The 18033-nt window shown below is 34.2% G+C and overlaps 2 protein-coding genes across 2 annotated transcripts; both read left to right on the top strand.

Annotated features, from left to right (window-relative positions):
• Window positions 1–4218: 4218 nt before the first annotated feature.
• On the top strand, window positions 4219–6969 carry LOC133196619 (ileal sodium/bile acid cotransporter-like). Its single transcript, XM_061332485.1, has 3 exons — window positions 4219–5303; window positions 5768–5942; window positions 6083–6969. The coding sequence occupies exons 1-3, from the start codon at window positions 4587–4589 to the stop codon at window positions 6757–6759; spliced, it is 1569 nt and encodes a 522-aa protein (XP_061188469.1). The 5' UTR covers window positions 4219–4586; the 3' UTR covers window positions 6760–6969.
• Window positions 6970–7948: 979 nt separating this feature from the next.
• LOC133196618 (uncharacterized) lies at window positions 7949–17984 on the top strand. The gene is made up of 15 exons (XM_061332484.1): window positions 7949–8102; window positions 9304–9382; window positions 9542–9598; window positions 9773–9884; window positions 9983–10024; window positions 10113–10189; window positions 10336–10442; window positions 10580–10676; window positions 10898–10980; window positions 12459–12639; window positions 13915–14526; window positions 14624–14714; window positions 14957–15303; window positions 16362–16445; window positions 17806–17984. Exons 1-15 carry the CDS (start codon window positions 7960–7962, stop codon window positions 17938–17940), a joined length of 2247 nt encoding a protein of 748 aa, XP_061188468.1. The 5' UTR covers window positions 7949–7959; the 3' UTR covers window positions 17941–17984.
• Window positions 17985–18033: the final 49 nt, after the last annotated feature.

Genomic DNA, 18033 nt, shown 5'->3' with positions numbered 1-18033 from the left:
CCTTTATATAAACTAATTAACCTAATCATAGAGAATTATGTACAAATTTGTCCTTTTGTGTATTTATAGTGTATTAAATTGATTTTACTAATTTATAAATATTTATGTTTTTCACAGTCATTAACATTTACAAATAGAAGTACATATAACATAAAAATATTACATGTTTAGTAGGATAACGTGAAATTGTTATACCACAAAAACCATCGCTGACCTCGCCTCGGTCAGCAATGGTTTTTAAGGGGTAAGAATTCTACATCACCCAAAATAAACAGGTAATATTTTTCTTGTCATAAAATGCATTTTAAAGAAAACATCAAGGTGAAACAAATGTGCAAACATTCTGCACAGTTAACATTTTTTATTACTGTATATACTGTTACCCGTAGTCATGCATTTTCAACCATTTGGGATGTAATGTTTGGCATACAGTATGGTAATAGTACTTGTTAACAAATGTTTTTTAAACCAATCAAAGAACTATATATGGTAAGGGCGTATTCCTGCCCCCATAATAGTCAAATTTTGAAAATCTCTTGAAATGAGAAAAAGTGCATATATTGTATAAAATAATCCAAATTAAGACAATATATTATGAAATTGGAAAAATTAGCTGGCTTTTCTTGTCTCTGTGACGTCACAAACTATTTGGATTTTCCGTTATTTTTAAAATAGAGGCCAAAATGCACAGAGCTTGTTCAATTTAGACTATAGTATTTATAGAGCGCAAGCTTGCTCAGGTATCATATTCACATATTTCATTGATATTATCATTCTACACATTATATCAAAAGATCTAGTCTGAGCAGACCTGCGCTCGATAATTTCCAATCAAAATACCGACGTAAAATACGCTATTTTCTCTCAAAATCATTGCAATTTGGAATTTACGCCATTTTATTGACGTCATATCTAACTAATGATGTCATAGTTGATAAAAATATTTAATGCTTTGAAGTCTGCAAATATCCACCTGGTTTAGAACATAATTAAAGATTTCTCCATCAAAGTTTTATTTGGGGGGCAGATACTGGCCACTACAGAATATAGTCCTTTGACTATTCAACATGAAAGTGTATCATAACAAATTTATCTAGCATAATGGTGCTGTAAGTAACCATGGAATGTGAGCTTGTGTGAACTTGATCCTGAATTATTATGTTTTGAATATTGTAAAAGAAATGTGCAGCCAAAACTTTGACCTGTACCTGATTTAAATGGAGTTCCGTCATTAACAACTTGGAAGTTGGAAGTTGTCACACTCTTCACTGGGGGATCTGCTTCATTTGCAGATACATGGATAACACATTCACTCAAAGCACTGTCCCTTTTTCAGTACCTTGTGCAGCCCTGTAATATATAATGACAAATGGAGAAAAATGCCTATTTCAAGAAAAAAAGTCTGTCTCATAATTGTAGGAGTATTGGCAAGGGGGGGGGGGGTCATGAAACTTGGCGGTTAATACAGTTTGTATGTGTAAAAGAAAAAAATGCCTTCTTCTTTGTAGAATAAAAATGATTATTTTTTGAGTGTGTGTGACCATTTTTATTTCCGAATAGACAGGGCAGCTTATAGCCTACAGAATGAGCTGACCATTTTTATTTATTGTAGTAATTAAAAAAAAAAAAGAATGTGTTTTCTACAAAGATCATATGTTATAGACGTGGTATTCAACTTTGTATTCCCATGGTCGATGCATTTGGGTACATCTATTTTTTTATTTGCTTTCAATGACATCGCATTCAATATCCCAAACTCATGTATACCTGTCCAATACTCCAAATTATACCACTGTAAGCTAAGTCAATGCTTTGAATTAATGAAACCAATCTGTAGATAAGCGTACCTTTTGAATACAGACGATTTTAGCATAAAAACGATTTAAATTTCCCCTTCTGCTTAAGTATGTTGGCTAATCTTGGCCCCCTCGGAATAGCTTGTGTTTACGTTATGTAATGAAAAAATAAAGCAATTAAACGCTATTTACCTGCATCTATCAATCCACTTTCTCCTCTTCTTTGCAACAATCGGGGATCAAAACAAACTACAAGTTTAATAATTCCACTGCGATGCTTACAACTTAAGTAATCCATTGTCTCCAAGAACGCTCAGGTACCCGGGAGTTATAAAACGAAAGTGAAAGTCAACGAGACTTACAGACCCTTTGAATTTTCCTATAGTATACATGATAGATAAGTGTAATAAATATAATTTGTGAACAAAACAAACAACAAATTCTACTGGGGTGCTTAAAACTAAATGCGAAGCTGTAATCCATTGTCTGCAAGAATGGTAAGTTATAAAACGAAAGTGGAAGTAAATGAGAATTAAAGCTATAGTCTTGGGAGCAGTTGTTATTTCATAAATAATTTGAATAGGTGATATCACCTATTTGAATAGGTGATATCACCTATTCAAAATGATTAAGTGATATCACCTATTCGAATAAGTGATATCACCTATTCGAATAGGTGATATCACCTATTTGATTTGAATAGGTGATATCACCTATTCGAATAAGTGATATCACCTATTCAAAAGGAATAAGTGATATCACCTATTTGAATGGGTGATATCACCTATTCGAATAGGTGATATCACCTATTCGAATAAGTGATATCACTTATTCGAATAGGTGATATCACCAATTCAAATCGAATAGGTGATATCACCTATTCGAATAGGTGATATCACTTATTCGAATAGGTGATATCACCTATTCGAATAGGTGATATCACCTATTCAGAAGCTGAATAGGTGATATCACTTATTCGAATAGGTGATATCACCAATTGAATAGGTGATATCACCTATTCGAATAGGTGATATCACTTTTTGGCAGTAAATACCAAAACGGCGCCTCATATATATATATGACCATAAAGAAAGGACATATAATATTTAAATAATCTTATTCTTTGACTTCTGGACATCTTGCTGAACTGTGTTCATGGTGAAGATGAGCTACGTTGAGTTCACCAAAGTTTTAAATCCATGTCTCTTGTTCGGAAACAGGGCCCTATAGATGGGACTGTAAGTTGATCATATAATTGAATACATTAATTCACCTTTTAGAATCACATTACTCTGGGTATGTACTATGTAGTACTATCATACTGAACTTTGAAGACGTTCTCTACCAGAATTGTGACGTTCAGAGTCCGCGAAACACTAGGTAGGGCTCATGCAAATGGTTAACTGATTAAACTCGGATGACCACCAAGGTTATATGTATATACCCAAAAGCTTGAAAATAAGGGAATTTGAGTTTTATTTTATTTTATTTTTTTTTGACCAGGGAAACCCCAAATTTTGTCTGCCAGAGTTGACCACTAACATCTTTACTGTGGGATCAAATATCTGACTCATTAAAACTGTCGTTTGCATAAAGTTTCCCTTGCACTTTTCTGCTCGGTCAGTGAAAACTCAAACCTGTCATTAAAATATCATTGTTTGCCATAAAAGAATGTGCTGGCTGTACAAACATTGGCCCTGTGATAAGTAAATAAAACACGAGTGGACACCTTATGTCAGGGAGACTAACATGATTTTGTTTAAACATACACATTTGGAAATATAAACCAGGTGACAGTATCTAAAAACACTTCACGGCCTGTTTGCAAACTTGAGATGTCAGTTTGTTTGTTTTTTCTTTTCTTTTCATTTCTTTTCTTTCTTTCTTTCTTTTTTTTTTTTCTTTTCTTTTTTTTTTTTGCTACCACAACATCTGCATATATTTGATATCTTACAGCTGTCATTGATATAAACTGAGAATAAATTATAACAAATCCAAGGTTAAATGCGATTTAACAAATTTAAATAGATCGACTGGCCTACAGAAACACAATATTTTACTTACAATGAAGGGAAAACTTTTCAAAGCCTGGAATATTGTTTCTCCTCTCTTGAATTGTATAATGCTCCACTGTATATGATAAAAATACATTATATATGCACCTTCTTTATAATTTAACCTCTTCAGAAAAATGTATGAATATTCATATATACATAGTGATCAGTCTGTGTATATATTTGTACTTCTCTTTGATGTAGGTGTCCTTGAGGTTCCGTATTTTTGTCGTATATATTTTGATTTTCTTGGCTTGAAGCAATACGACATTAATTTTCTGAAAATGTCTGAGCCATTTTATAGAATTTCCAATCTCACTGATTAAGTAATTCTTACATCATTTTTTTCTAGGGTTCTTCAATGTAAGTAGAGTTTGAATGTTAAAAGCGTCCAGTTTGAAAATCAAATGCCATAAACATTCCAAACAGGTAAACAAAAACTGGTAAACAAAAACAGTCTAAGAATTAGATAGGATCTTAATCAAGTGAAGAATTTGTTTATGTTAGAGATATCTTTCAGCTTCTGAGTTTAACAGTCCATGAAGTTGGGCCAATGTATTTAAAGCAGAATTTGATTGGATTAAATTACATATATGACTTACCTGATATCAGGTACACATGACACCTTCTATCGTACAGACTTCTAAAGAAGATTACACGATCGGCTGATTTACCACAACAAACTTCGTTTTACACCAAAAAACACTCAAAAGTGAAATAGTGCTAGTTTGATGCGATGTTACAAATTATGAGACAAGTGGTTTGTTCATTAGTTCTGGTGACAGTGATAAGTGTGAAGGCCAGGGGAGGATATGTTGTTGAAGAAAAAATGCCAAATCGTACACAGAAACACTTTGAGTTGAAGTGGGGACCGCATCAACCGTTTGTTCTAATGATGTATCAACAGACTACGTTCAATGTAGAATATACCTTGTATTGTAATCACAGTAGCGAAAAATACCGATTAAGAATATTTAGTAAAGGAGAAAAGGTATTCACCGTCAGACAAACGGACAGCACAATCATTTCCTGTGGAAATGCTACTGAAATTTTGGTAAACGTTACAGACGGACCACATGGTTTCCCCATGGACAAAGGTGCATCTACAGCCTCCCCACTTTATCACGTGATTCATCGCAAAGGCATTCGAGGAAATTTAACCTTTAACCTTTACGGGGAACTCATAGGACGGACATTTCTGGCCTTTGAACTGCGTAAGATAGAAAATATGCAACACAACGAGTCTGTTGAAGACTATAGCATGTATCATGTTGTTGTCTTTAGAAAACTGGGAGTGTTTGATACGATTTTCCGTATCGTTATTTACATTTTCTTAGTTTTCATAACCTTGGCCTTTGGATGTAAGCTGGACCTTGAGGTGGTTAAGGAGAACTTGCGGCGTCCTGTTGCTCCAGCGATCGGAATCGGATGTCAGTATATCCTAATGCCATTGGTAAGAACATATCATTTAACATCTATGTACATGTCATAAAAGAGTATTCAGTTCCTAGCTGTGGCTGATTCATTGTCTCATCAAATGTAAAGAAAGTTTTGAGTAAATCCGAGTTTTCGGCATAATCGATCACGCAAATTGTGGGGGAAAGGGGGTATAGGTACTATGAAGTTACTTGATAAAAACTGAATTTTACTGAATTATTACTAGTCTATTTATCTGCTTTGCTCTCATTCTCCACCCCGAATACAACAAGGCGGTCATTTGATCCGTAGATAAAACTTAAGAAATTTAAATGAGCAAAGTGAAGGTTATGTCAGATATAGTAGAACTGGTACAGTACTCGTCCATCTTCATATGAGCCATATCAGACTCATCATTACAGCTGCAAAATAAATTGTAGTTTTGTATGTCTAATTCTAATTTTTGTCGGAAAAAAAATAACATCTTACTTTGGCGTTTAGATTGCATTTGGCATTGCAAAGCTGGTAATTCCAGAAGATCATGCCATGGGTCTGGGGATTTTCATTTCCGGTGCGTGTCCAGGTGGCGGAGTTAGCAATATATACTCTCATCTACTGGATGGGGATCTGTCACTCTCAATCACTATGACAACCATCAGTACAATTGCAGCCTTAGGTATTGAAACTGATTTTACAAAATCTAGTAAACGAGTTTTTATATCATTTCCCCTCGTTTTCTTTACAACAACACAATGAAAATACCTATTTAAATGCTTTAATTGTGAGTAAATTAAGATTGACTGTCTTTACTTGCAGCAATGATGCCGCTGTGGATCTACACGCTAGGTCAAGTTTTCATTAAGGAACTTAGTACTGACACGACCATGAACATACCCTTCCTGAACATTTTCACAACCCTGGTGGTTTTGGTCGTGCCATTACTAGTAGGGGTCTTCATTAAGTACAAGTTACCACGTCTTACTAAGATCCTGATGAAGATCATCACCCCCGTCACAATCATCGCCATCATCATCCTCTTATCAGTGGGCATCTACACAAACTTGTTTATCTTTAAGTTCTTTGAGCCTAAAGTCATACTTGCTGGTGCTTTACTTCCGTACTGTGGTTATGTGCTGTCAGGAATTATTTGTCTGATTCTGCGTCAGTCGTGGACCAAGGTTAAAACAATCATTATTGAGACTGGGATTCAGAACCAGGGTATCGCTATTCTACTTATGTTCACGGCTTTCCCGCCACCGGATGGTGAAATTGCGGCCGTGGCACCCATAGCGTCAGGAGTAATGACACCCTTACCTCTCTTCGTGATAACCATTTTCTATCTTATCTACAAACGATGTAATCGGGATAAGTATGCCAATATACCCAAAGAGGACGTGTCGAAAAGGGGCGATATAACATTGGCTGTGAATGGCGATAAAACTGTTATCAATGGCAAAATGGAAGAGAAACCTCTCCGAAACGACGAAGATTAAAATTGTCAATGCCGTACCTTGTTTGACAAAATATGCATCTCGGTCACATCCGTATTTTGGTTTTCAGCTTTTAAGTAATGTTTCAAAATTTTCAATATTTTTGTTAGGTTTGAAATGTCACAGTGCATGACATGATATTTAATTCTTTAATTTTTACTGCTATTTTTACGTATATTGTAAAATCATATGGGCACTGACATACTCAGACAGGTCGGCATAATTTTTTTTTTTATTTTATTTATTTATTATTATTATTTTTTTTTTGCATGTAAAAGATGTTTAACAAAATACAAGAACTCTTTGAAATCTATCTAGAGACTAGTGACGCACAATAGACAAAAATAATAGCTATTTTAGAAATTCTGGCATATTTTATTTTACCTATATAATTATTTTATTTTGTGTGTACGTCCGAAGATCATGTTCTATTTTATACATGTATGTATAAAACTTATTCTAGATCTGCACTAAAAATGAAATTAAATCTGCTTTTGCTAACATGATATTTATACCTTCCCAAAGCATACAAAATAGTCGAATTTTATTTTATACTATCAGTTTATTTAAACATTGAATACCCATGCATACAGAAGTTTATGTTACGTATGTACACGTATACTCATTTTGATTATCGAACATATTTTGTATGTACATTAAAAGCCTTCAGATGTACACATACATGTATTCATAATGTAACATTTTTACTCAGGAAAACTTCAATAAACGTGATTTTTCTTGCCAAGTTTTCTTTTCATTTGAAATTGGAAACAGTAAGAGGTCGGTTAGTCCGGGGTATTAATGTATGTTTTAAGATGGGTTATAATAGGATAACCTCAACAGTAATTTTACATCCGTCAAGCAAGTGAAGAGATGATATATATACCGAACACCAAAGAATTCAGTCATTGAATTAAAAGAACATTCCCTCTGAAAGAAGTTCACAAACTAGATCAGATCAAATCACAAAAAAATCCTTTCTAAACAGCACGTTTTAAAAGCTTTTTTTGATTAACTTATTTATTTATTTATCTGTTTATTTATTTGTCTGATTTATTTCTGTCTTTCTACATCTATTTGTTTTCATGCTTTATATTAATTATAATAAATTTAAATCTTTTCGGGAACGAGATTCCAATAATATCCATCAAATATATAGCAGACGTTTTGTTTTGGTACTGAACTTCTATGTAATATGTCAAGATGTACGGTAAAGATAATATTTCCACACCTGTCATTGTTTTGGCCGAGTGTCCCCCCTTAGAAGAATTGATTGCAATTACCGTATGCATAACAAGAAACACCCATATTTTATCAAATCTTCAACCTCACATTATCCGATGCAGGTAAGTTGAACTTAAATATTCAGCTTCAAGTGTCTTCGGGGTAAACTAGACCATCGACTATTATAGACCTAGATATGTACAAGCCCTGGACACCTGTGGCCCGTTTTACAAAAGAACTTAAGACTAAATCCAAAAACTTTAGTTGATTGTAAAATTTTCCAAAATTAAGGATTCTGTTTAAAGTTGCTAGTAAAAAAATATCTTTCTACATTCCTTTTAAAAAGATTAAAACCATTTTTCAATTTAATTAGAAATTAGAAGTTATAAGCAGAATAAAATTTTGGTCTTAATCGTAAGTTTTTTTGTAAAACGGGCCACAGTCTGCTAGCACCCACCTTCTTGTCATGAACAGACTGGCATGCATGTAGGTTTTTTAAGTAGAAGAAATTAGACCGCTATCCAATACTTGGTTTATTATTATTAGGAATTTATGAATCTCATAAAGTTGGAACACGGGTGTCTTTACCTTCTGTGCCCGCAATAAACGTGATCATTATACATGTAGGTATAAAAGAGAGCAAACGAATGAGAAGCCGTTGTAGTTTCACTCCTTATTAAGGCCAACTCGGCCAAGATTGGAAAAAAAATTATGAAATCATCAAGGCAAAATTTCTAACTTCAAACTGAAACCGAAAAAATATCCATTTTATAATTATAAATCTTAAAGTTTATATATGTAAATCCTAGCACTACCCCGACTTGGAATCATTGATTGGATAACTTGATTCTCTGTACTCATATTAAAAAATATTACTTGAAAAGGATTTTGTCATTGTGTTCCAGTGGTTTAAAGTGAAGATGGCATAAATATGTATATATAGTTATATATCCCCTTCTTGTCTTCGGTTGACAGATAGACAGACAGACATAGACAAAATGACATCAGATACGAAATGACCAGATCAAAAGTTATAAAACGAGGCATATGATCTGAGGCCTGTTCAACAGAGCGAACGTTCGCGAGCGCTCGCGAATTTCTGTTGGAGAGATAAAGAGTTTTGGCGAGCGCTCGCGAATGTTCGCTCTGTTGAACAGGCCTCTGGTAAGCTACCTCCCCCCCCTTTTATGTAAAACTTCTTGATGCAGAGCATAAATGGATGGAGGCATGACTCTAGTCTATTTTTAACTAAATACGTCATTAACATTTTAAAAAAAAATAGTTTTAGCCAAAAGGCAAGTTTAATATTTTAATATTTTACAGAGAGCTAATATTTACAGAGCCAGAAATTATTGCAACACCTTCATTTAATTCGGACGATACATTTCACGTTGTACTGAAGGTATTTTTTCATCCCGTATTCAGACAAAAAGTTATAAATAAATATATATAGCATTATATACATACTACATATTTACCAAAAAAAAAAAAAATGCTACAAAATTAAATAAAACTTCAAGGCACTGAAATACAAAATATAAATTCGTTCGCTACATTTCAGAGGACGTTATTTAACAATGGGAAGTTACAAGCCAGATTTTCCAAAATCGGTTTACAGGTATTTATTTCATTTAAGATAGTAAATGTCTTAAATATTTACATTTATATTGAAATTTAAAATACATGTACATGTATTTCAATTTGATCCTAGAGAATTTAGGTGATTTATTGCAGAGGAGGGGAAAGGGGGATGCATAGTTTGTTATACATTATTTAAACGTTGTATATTTAGTGTAGTGACCCCCAGACTGTGACCCCAGCACTGTTCCAGTCCTGTATACACTACACCCTACTGGCTAGAATCGCCCCATCCTGGAACAAAGCTGGGCAGTGGCTCATTCAGGGTAATGTTTAGAGACACATTACACAAGAAATACAATTTTATAATTGTTGAGTGTGGTTATGTTATTGATACTAAGGTAAATTTATACGTCTTCTCTAGGTCGAGATTTTCTATCGCACCAAGGATATGATAATGCCGTCAGTAAGTTCATATTCCAGTTCGAGTTGTCGTTCTTTCATTTCTTGACTCATAGAGCCTAGTTTTTAATATTGAACTCTATTGTACCCAGAAATGGACCTTGTGGTCACTTTTGGTCAGCTGCATCTGTCCCTCGTAGCGTCCACTGTCAGGTTTCCCGCCCTACAGGTAAGATGCAAAATGTGCTTTTCACCAAAATCCAAACCCATAAAAAGATATATAAAGACTCAGATTAGATTTCAGATAATTAGTATCATTATAAATATGTATATTGGTGATCTTGCTCAACTCAGTTGACGTCCTCATAATTGTAGCTGTCTGACATTGAAGTTCTTCCTCAAAGCCTAAAAAGGTTTACGGAAGATCGTGACTTTATTTCTGGAGATTCTATTGGTTCTACGTGGTGCCACGTGTTACCGAGGTACGCTAGCATACAATACATATCTGCACTTTTTAAAAATATATTTTTGATATATTTGCAAATTATTATTTAAAAAGGTTCCTTTTTAATCACGTAACTAAAATTATTGAATATGAATTAATAAATTTCAAACTCAGTATGAAAAAGGGACAGATAGTCGGCATTGGTCGACAGCTGCCGGCAGACGGTCCATTCAAATCATACAAAGAAATCAAAAGCCACTGGAAAAATTCAGTAAGTCAAGGTCTACGTATGTTGAGATCACTTGATCAAAATGAATGTATTCTGATTTTGTGACCAATTTATATCTTCACTGACAATAAGTGTACCTCATGTCGGATATCAAAGTTAGAATAAGTTAGATTTCATAATTTTTTTTTGTAATTGTTTGTTTATTTTTCTTTTGATTTGTTGTTGTTGTTTTTTTAAAGCTGACATTTGGATTAATTTTACAGTATGGATATCGACTTCCTGAAAATGAGGAGGGCATTATCTACTATCAGATCCATTTCAGACCACTGGGGGACCGGGTGTTTACATATCCTTTTATACCCCATCTAAGAAATGCACTGGTTCAGTAAAATACTGAGTAGTCACATCTTCTTTTATGGATTTCATTCATATATCAGTTATATATCTGTATATAATATTATAAATTCGAGTCAGAGACCAAAAAAAGTTACATACATGTATTGCTAAATCGCAGAAAGTAAATGGTCACAAAAAACTACAATCATGTTACACGTGTGCGTCTTGTCGTTACAATGTAGTTATGCTCATGAGCAAATGTTAAATTACATTTTTATTTTTTGACTTAAAGGGTTTTTATCACGTCTCAAAATTTTGTGATATGACAAAGTTTACATGCTAATAAAATTATATATTTAAAAAACTTGGCTTGAAAATTAATATTTTTGATGTTTCAGCAATTCAAAGTTTGAATTTCTCAATATGCATATTTTGATCGCCGATGTTACGCGCCATTGCTCTGACTTCATAGGTGTCAATCCTGGTCAAGTGAAGTACTTATTGTGTATATAAAAGGGCTCATTTGTAGTGTCTATTAAACCTGTTAGAAAATAATTAAGAGATAATTGGATAATTGACAGCTAATAAGGTATAATTTAAAGCTTTAGGATGCACAAATATGCACAAGAAAGGGTTTAGGAAGATTTTTTTCTCCACATTTCCTGGACTTGATCGAAAGATGAAAGGGGAACCTTTTTTCTGCAAATGCAATGGCGTTTATCTCCATTAAGAACAATCGTTTATGCCCGATCAATCACAATTTTTTTCTGTCCTATAAAATATTTTTAGGAAAGGTACCTTTTTAAAAAAATAATAAATGACAAACACGCATTTTTTAAAAGTCGCACAGAATCTAGTAGGAATGTTGTGAACTTCGTAATGGCGTACGGCGCCATTGAAGAAGTGTCATTTCTAGAACATGATATTCAGTGCTGGAACAGATAGAAGATATACAGGATTTATCGATATATAATTCATTAAAATAATAATGAAGGAGAATTTAAAATTCCCATATTTATAAATGTTTTCGAGATTAAACTTTAGTAATTCGTTTTATAAAGTCGAAGTCCCGAGTTGTCAACGGCTTCGTCTTTGGTGACCTCTCCAATTGTCGGCACATTTTCTGCTTATTTCTCTCTGTTAGACGTTCATACATATTAGATTACAAATAAACAAAAATAGATGCGATATGGATCAGTATATATATATTTCTGATTTACATATTGGTTGTAAATGATGCATATATCAAATCTCTAATATTAAGAGACTATAGACTTTCTATGATTTTCAATTTTTTCCCCTTTTGTTGTCATTTTCATAAATCTATACATTTTTAAAATCACTTGATTGGACATTATTGTCAAACTTTGAATAAAAAATAAAATTTACGCAACTAAATGAAATAAATTTAAAAATTTAGATGTATTTGAAAAAAAGAAATCTGTTGGATCAATATTTAAATAAGATATTCTCCCTGACTGACTTTACTTACCCTGATATATGTCTGAGGGCTCGGGACATCCACTGTCTCCCCCGGGTAAACCCCAAACCGATACTAGTGACCTTCCTACAGGACCTGAAAACAAAGATGTCCACGGTGTGTGGCTACCGATTACAGTTTCAGTCCAAGGCGAGCTATCTTACTATGGACATCTATTCTGTTAATAAGGCGAGTGTTGGATTCTTCTTTTATTGTATACATTTACATGTAAAATTGTTTATCGCTGATACTGGCAGAATTCTCGAACTTGTTTAAAAATATATATGGTAGATGGGTCTAGTGTATAAATAAAATAAATTTTACCGGACATGGTCAAGATTTTTTTTCCAGGACACAAAATTACTGAAAAACATTTATTTTCGTTTATTTCTTTAAAAGTCTCCGAATGACAACCAGAATTGGTTATCATTTCAGCGTTACTACACATGTACTTGGAAATTTTGTTTCCTGATGTTGAATTGATGTTTACAGTCTTGTATTATGAAAATATGCATTCAAAGCAGTCAAAGACCTAAATTATTTTCATCATGCACTTCTAAAGGTTTAATAATGTCCGCAAAACCTTTCAATAAATTGTTATGCGATGATATAGTAAACGTTATTCGATTTGGAAGGCTATAAATATTTCGTTTCGAGTCATTTGGCATTGTGATTTTTTTTAAAGGATCATCCAGGTGTCGAGACAAAAAATATCTAGTTCAAAATATTATGTCGAAAGTTTACGAGTGTCATTTTTATCCTCCATAGTAATTTCTAAAACGCAATAAAATTTTACTGAACATAGGTCATATTTGGCCTTTTATGTTGCACAAAAAAGTTATTTCCCAATGGATCAGGGCATTTGAATAGTCTGCACTGGTTTTTGGTCACGTTAACTACACCAGTGAAAACTGTCCTGCGGTTATTAGACAAGTACTAGCTTTACAGCTGTTACCTTTATGTCATATTTTTTCGTGTGTATCAAATTTTCACTGTGTTTGCGAGCATTTTTGATTCGCGGACAAAAACTATACAAAGTTCTATTTTTCAGATTTTTACTTTGTTAATTCGTAATCATTTCCGAATGGCAGATAATGTTTATCAAATTTCCACCTTGTTTCCGACATACCCAAAATTTTTACAAGTATCATTTTTATTTCTCTTTTGACTTTGTTAGCAGCATTTAATCTTGGAAAAAAAATTATGCACCAGTTTTGTTTTCATTTGTTAGAGATATCGCTCTCTTTGCTTGAATAGCTTGGAGGTGCAAATACTAAATATGGTGAACACAAGTTTTTTGGTGTTTTGTTCACCTCCTATATAAGCACAGTCGCCGTCACAATAATTTTGCAAAATAAATAAATTAATAAAATAATTTTAAAAAATATGCAGAACTAATATTTCTTAATGGGATACTTATCAAAGTGTACATTTAGTTAATTTGTTTTCTTTGGTTAGAAGGAGCAAGAGAAGACGGATAGCAGTAATCTGGGACAGAAATGCAAGACTCCTGGAAAACTTATCTACAGGAACTTCCCACTTCCTTCCCAGAATTCATCTCAAAGTAGAGCACCTGTACCCTCCGCCAGATCATCAGATAAATTGTCGGGCGACGCACACACTAAAACAGACAATGTAACAAAAAGAAACACTGAAACCTTAGAAAGAGGCTGCTTCTTTGGAAGTGCTCAAGATCCATTCAGAAAAACGCAAGGAACTCAAGGTAAAACTGCTCTTGGTCCAGATACGAGTGAAATCCCAAAAGTTTTCAATTCAGAGCAGACACATTTGGCATCTCAGAACACTCATGACGGACAAGTGATGCCCTCTATTCAAACAGCAAACTCTGATACATGTATTGCCAGTCTGAGAGAAGAACGGATTATTCCAAGGTTCTCCGTCAAGAAACCCAGTAATGTTGTGACAAAGACCATCTCAAGTTTAGATTCACAACCACCCAGAATTGTTCCAGTATTCAAAGGGAAGGTAGCCAGTGGACAAACAAAAGGGAGTGATAAAAAGGTACAGAAAGACCCAAGTACTGGAAAAAGGACACAACCAATTGTATCAAAAAGCGTAAGTCTAATGTTATTGTAGTTTGTAGTACTTTGAAAGGTATTTCATTTTTTTCCCTGTATTCAATGAGAAGATTGTACCTTGCAATTTGTTCAAGGCTTCTATACCAAGATCAACTGTTGCCTCCAAAATCTCCGATATGATGATGGCATCCACTGGCCAGGTTGCAAGTCAACAACTCAACAAAAGTAAGTCACTTCATTTATTGGGGGACATGGGGTGGGGTGGTGGAGAGGGACTGTTCATTCAAGCGCGAATTAAATATAAACAGTGTTATTACATGTATCTACTTAGAAGAAAATGTATATACATTGTAACTAGTAGTCTAGATATTGGTTTACTTGAAGTGTATTTTATGTATTATGCGTTAGGATCATTTTATAGAAGTTCGATTTATTGCATAAATGATTATACATATATATGTATGTAGACATCAAGCATCCACTCACACCAACTTTGCTGAGACGAGAAAATTGTACAAACTCATCACATCCTCTTCCATCTACACCATCTAGACCAGTACCAGTTTTAACACCCTCTCTGTCTCAAGGAGTTAGTCAAAGAACCCCCTCTCAAATCATCTCCACTAAAGTTTGCCGGAGTACATGTACACCAAACACAAATCCAGAAGTGTCGTCAACTTTACTGAAGTTTGAAAGTGGACGAAGTCAGAGATCCACTCCCATATCTCAGACAGGGGACATTAATGACCAGGATTCAGATGACGATTTCATGAAGTCAACATCTGTTTGTATTAAAAAGAGATCAATAAATGAGGTAACATGCGGATAATTTGTTCAGATTAATGTACAGTTGGATAACGAGTCCCTAGAAAAAGGCAGGAGCCCTGTAGGAATCACATCGTCCGTCCCTCTATCCGTAACATTTTTGTTGTGACATGATTAACTAAAAAAAGTTTTCAACACTTTCATATTTTATACACAAATACTTTTCACTCTTACCCTGTAACAGCAATATACCTATAGATTTTGGGGTCATATCAATTTATTTGTCTGTCTGTCTGCCCGTGTGTGTATCTGGATACGAGTATATATGTGCATGATATTTTTATTGTGACACAATAGCCCAAACTGTTTTGAATGTAACACTTACAAATTTTGACCAAAAGTATTTTTACTATAAGGGTAAGACATAGCCATAGCTTTTGGGGTCATATTACTTTATTTGTATGTCTGTTTGCATGTGTGTCTAAACATATATCCATGACATTTTGGTTGTGATGCAGTAATGTAGTTTCAACGTTTCCATTCAAATTTTGAACAGAAGTACATGTAATTTACTATAACCTATACATTTGGGGTCATATCATTTTGACTGTAGGACACTTTTTTAACACTAACTCTTAACAGTTATCAAACCTCGAGCAGAAGTACTTTACAATTATATGGAGACACCAAGATTAGTAATTTTGAGGCCCTAACACGTTGTCTGTCTGTCTGTACAAGGGTTGTTCAAAAAGTTTGTGTACAAATTCTGTACTAACCGCTACATTCGTTTGATTGACGTAAAACTTTGTATATATGTTCCAACACCATCTTCTTAAGCCACGGTCCAGAGTCCGCTTATAGCTCTCTCCAGAATGGGAGAGGATCGTACATTTTGGACGTGGTTTTTGACGATGGTTCCAACACATACATGTATGAGAGATTCCATGTCACCTTGCTTTGAGTAATATTTTGTTCTAAACATTACTGTATTAAGTACAGGCGTTACTTTCCTTTGACTGTCCTTTGCAGGGTCCTCTCTGTGTCAGTTTCTAGTTGACGATATTGTTTGTATATCATGAACTGTGCTAATTTTCAGTGTCTTTTCAGCAACCAGACATTGTATCCAAGAAGCCCAGATCTAAGACAACGATACAGAATGTGGACGTAGAGGCCCTGGCTAGAGACGGACAGGTATACCCTGTATTGTATATAGAAGTTAAAATTGTCCATCAACACTTTTTGTTTCCACTTTTATTGGGGCAAAGTGTTAAGAGTTGGTGATGTTCTTGAACTGATGTATGCATTTGTTTCTTTGTCGTTTCATTTCATTCATTGTAAAACTATTTCAATTACTGATTCATGTAAACACTGAAAGACATACCTTACGTTAGTTTCACACATGGTATTATAGGGAAACAATGTGCCAAAAGTGGATGACTAAAAATTTCTGTTTTGCTTTGCCCTCAGATTCTAAGGATGCCCTCATTATTTTCATGCACTGAGGATTCCTTACAATGCTATAAAAGTAGAGGGTCGTGTCCGGTAGTTTTTACTTCGTTTTTATACCCGCACTTTCTAAAGAAAGTTCGGGTATATTGTTATCCTGGTCTATCCGTCCGTCTGTCACACTAATTTCTTCCTCAAACTACTCTTAATTTTAAGCAGTAGCCAATTCATCTTTTGGAATATGATTGGTAGTGCCTTGAACATGTGCAAAACGATATTGAAACTTTAATTTTTACCCTGGGGGCCAAATGGGAAAGGGGAGGGGTTAAAAACAGTGGTTTTCTATAAAACCAGGTTCACTGAACTCCACTTACATTTTTCGCAGTAGCCCATTCATATTTTGGGATATGATTGAGAGTGTCCTGTAGATGCGCATTAAGAATTCGGAATTTCGATTTTCACCCTGGGGGCGATTTGGAATCAATAAACCTGGTTCCCTGAATTCCTTTTACAATTTTGCAGTAGCCAATTCATCTTTAGGAATATAATAGGTGGTGTCCTGTAGATGTGCAATAAGGTTTTAGGATTTTTATTTTTCAGTTAAAGGCCAAGTAGGGGTTGAAAAACGTCATTTTTCTACAAAGACCTGGCTCCCTGAACACCTCTTACATTTTTCGCGGTATCCCATTCATATTTTGGATTATTACTGATATGCAATAAAGTTTCAGAATTTCGATTTTCACCCTGGGGGTGATTGGGGTCGAAAACCGACTTTTTTGTAAATTATAGAATTAATTTTTCTTCTTCCCTTGTTACCAAAATATGAAAGTGTGTACACCGAGGCAAACACCTATATGCGGGTATTACGGTCGTATGACAGCATCTAGTTTTTTCTTACATTTAGCATTTGCCATAAAGTTTTTATTTCAATTGGGACTTCAGCGAAAGTAAATGAATTATTCATTAGACATCATTGTTTTAATATTTATTTTTTATTGTGAAGTTCACGATGATTTTATTTGATACATACTTACGGGGTTTGGGGATCTATTCACTTATCTGTAATACATGAATTCTTTACTTTTACTGGTAACATTTTTTACAGTTAAATAAAGTGAACAGTGTGACAATGATGTCGTGGCTGAAGAACAGGGGTGTCCAATGTAGAACGAAAGACAAGAAACAAGGGCTAGTGACCAAAGTCCTCTCTGTGCTTAATGTCCGTGTCAGCGAGCAGTGATTATCAAAACATACAGACTCACTTGGTTCTTTTTTTATATTACATACTGGTAAATAAAATTTATTGAAACTTAGCACCATAATTATATTTTTT

Source organism: Saccostrea echinata, unplaced genomic scaffold, assembly GCF_033153115.1.
Source record: "Saccostrea echinata isolate AGI-Se365-2 ecotype Australia unplaced genomic scaffold, CSIRO_AGI_Sech_v1 ptg000030l, whole genome shotgun sequence".
Lineage (NCBI taxonomy): Eukaryota > Metazoa > Mollusca > Bivalvia > Ostreida > Ostreidae > Saccostrea > Saccostrea echinata.
Note: the sequence above shows the minus strand (reverse complement) of the source record. Positions and strands in the feature narration are given on the sequence as shown.